The following is a 1,184-nucleotide window of genomic DNA, read 5'->3' on the forward strand; positions in this document are numbered from 1 at the left end:
AAGATCAGTTTGGCCTGCTCAAGTTCAGGGGCAAAAGCTTTGGTCTTTTAGCAATAGCAACTGTATCTCGCTTCCAATCCTCACCTTCCCACCCTCTCAGTTGGGGGTCAGATCCTATGCTAAAGCAGAGGTCTAGCCCCTGGTTAGTAAGTTATAATACTGCAACTCTGAATGGGTGCCAAGGTATGGGTTTCAAGATGGCTGCATTTTGTCATAAAGAACTCAGTGGAAGCATCTGATTGGACCTCCACCCTGCGGAACAAGGCGGCAGTGCAGTTGTTTCAGTAAGCAATACAAAGCTTTATGCAATGGAGCCAAGCAAGAAATTCAGATTTGTCACCAGCAACAGCTACCTCCCCTCCCCCAAGAAAACATGGGCATTTTATTTGTTCTTCTGTTGCTGTCTGCACAAAACTTGATAAATAAGACCAGGGTCATTCTTCTGTAGTGGTTCCAGCGCAGCACGATTACACGTGAGTGACGGGAGAGGATGGGAAAAAATGGGGAGTGCGGGGACGGCAGGTGCAGGAGAGTTTACATGGACTCAAACTCATCAATGCGCTGCTTGGTGTTGCCCTGTCGAATCTGGCGGAGGGTCTTGTACTTATCTCGGCCCTGCCTCATGTTCTCAGCATGGATCATGTCATTGGCTGTCTTCTTGGTTTCATCCCTGGCATTTGCCAGCTCTGAGGTAAGAGCCTTTGGTGAGGAAGGGAGGGCGGGGAGAAAGAAAAAGTTAGATTAGCACAGGCTGCAACTCCACAATGTGAGATTTACACCTTCACTGGCTGATCTTAAGGGTGTCCCCCACCCCCCAAAAAAATTCAATTTAAAAAAAATGCTGCCCTTGGGGACTAGAAGCATCCTGTCTACCTAACTCAATCTCTTTCTATGTTCACAGGGTAGAAGTGGGAGACTGCTCTGGCAGTCACTAGTGAGAGAGACAGTAGCAAGACTGGTTTATTAAAAGAAATCCCTCTGTCAGTGGCAAAGAGTTCACCCCCAAGATGCTACCAATTCCAATCTGTCTTCATAGCATCACTGCAAAGTGCAGTAATACTGCAAATCAGGACATCTGGACAATCAGCGATTCACAGCTACACCTGCAGAGCTGGACACAGGCAACATCTGCCTATTTAATGCTTCTGAGTGACCTTTCACAAGACCCAAGTTCAGTCCAGACA

The 1,184-nt window shown here is 47.4% G+C and overlaps 1 protein-coding gene across 2 annotated transcripts in view; it reads right to left on the minus strand.

The window, feature by feature from the left end:
• Positions 1-404: 404 nt before the first annotated feature.
• The window catches only part of MSN (moesin), a 71,559-nt gene continuing 70,779 nt past the window's right edge, over positions 405-1,184 (minus strand). Inside the window, exon 13 of one of the 2 annotated variants that reach the window (XM_006020509.3) lies at positions 405-699. In XM_006020509.3, coding sequence (XP_006020571.2) covers positions 535-699 — 165 coding nt within the window. In that variant the 3' untranslated portion in view covers positions 405-534. The remainder of the gene's footprint in view (positions 700-1,184) is intronic. The other variant, XM_025200115.1, reaches the window with a different exon arrangement.

This window comes from Alligator sinensis, unplaced genomic scaffold (genome assembly GCF_000455745.1).
Source record: "Alligator sinensis unplaced genomic scaffold, ASM45574v1 scaffold809_1, whole genome shotgun sequence".
NCBI classification, from domain to species: Eukaryota; Metazoa; Chordata; order Crocodylia; family Alligatoridae; genus Alligator; species Alligator sinensis.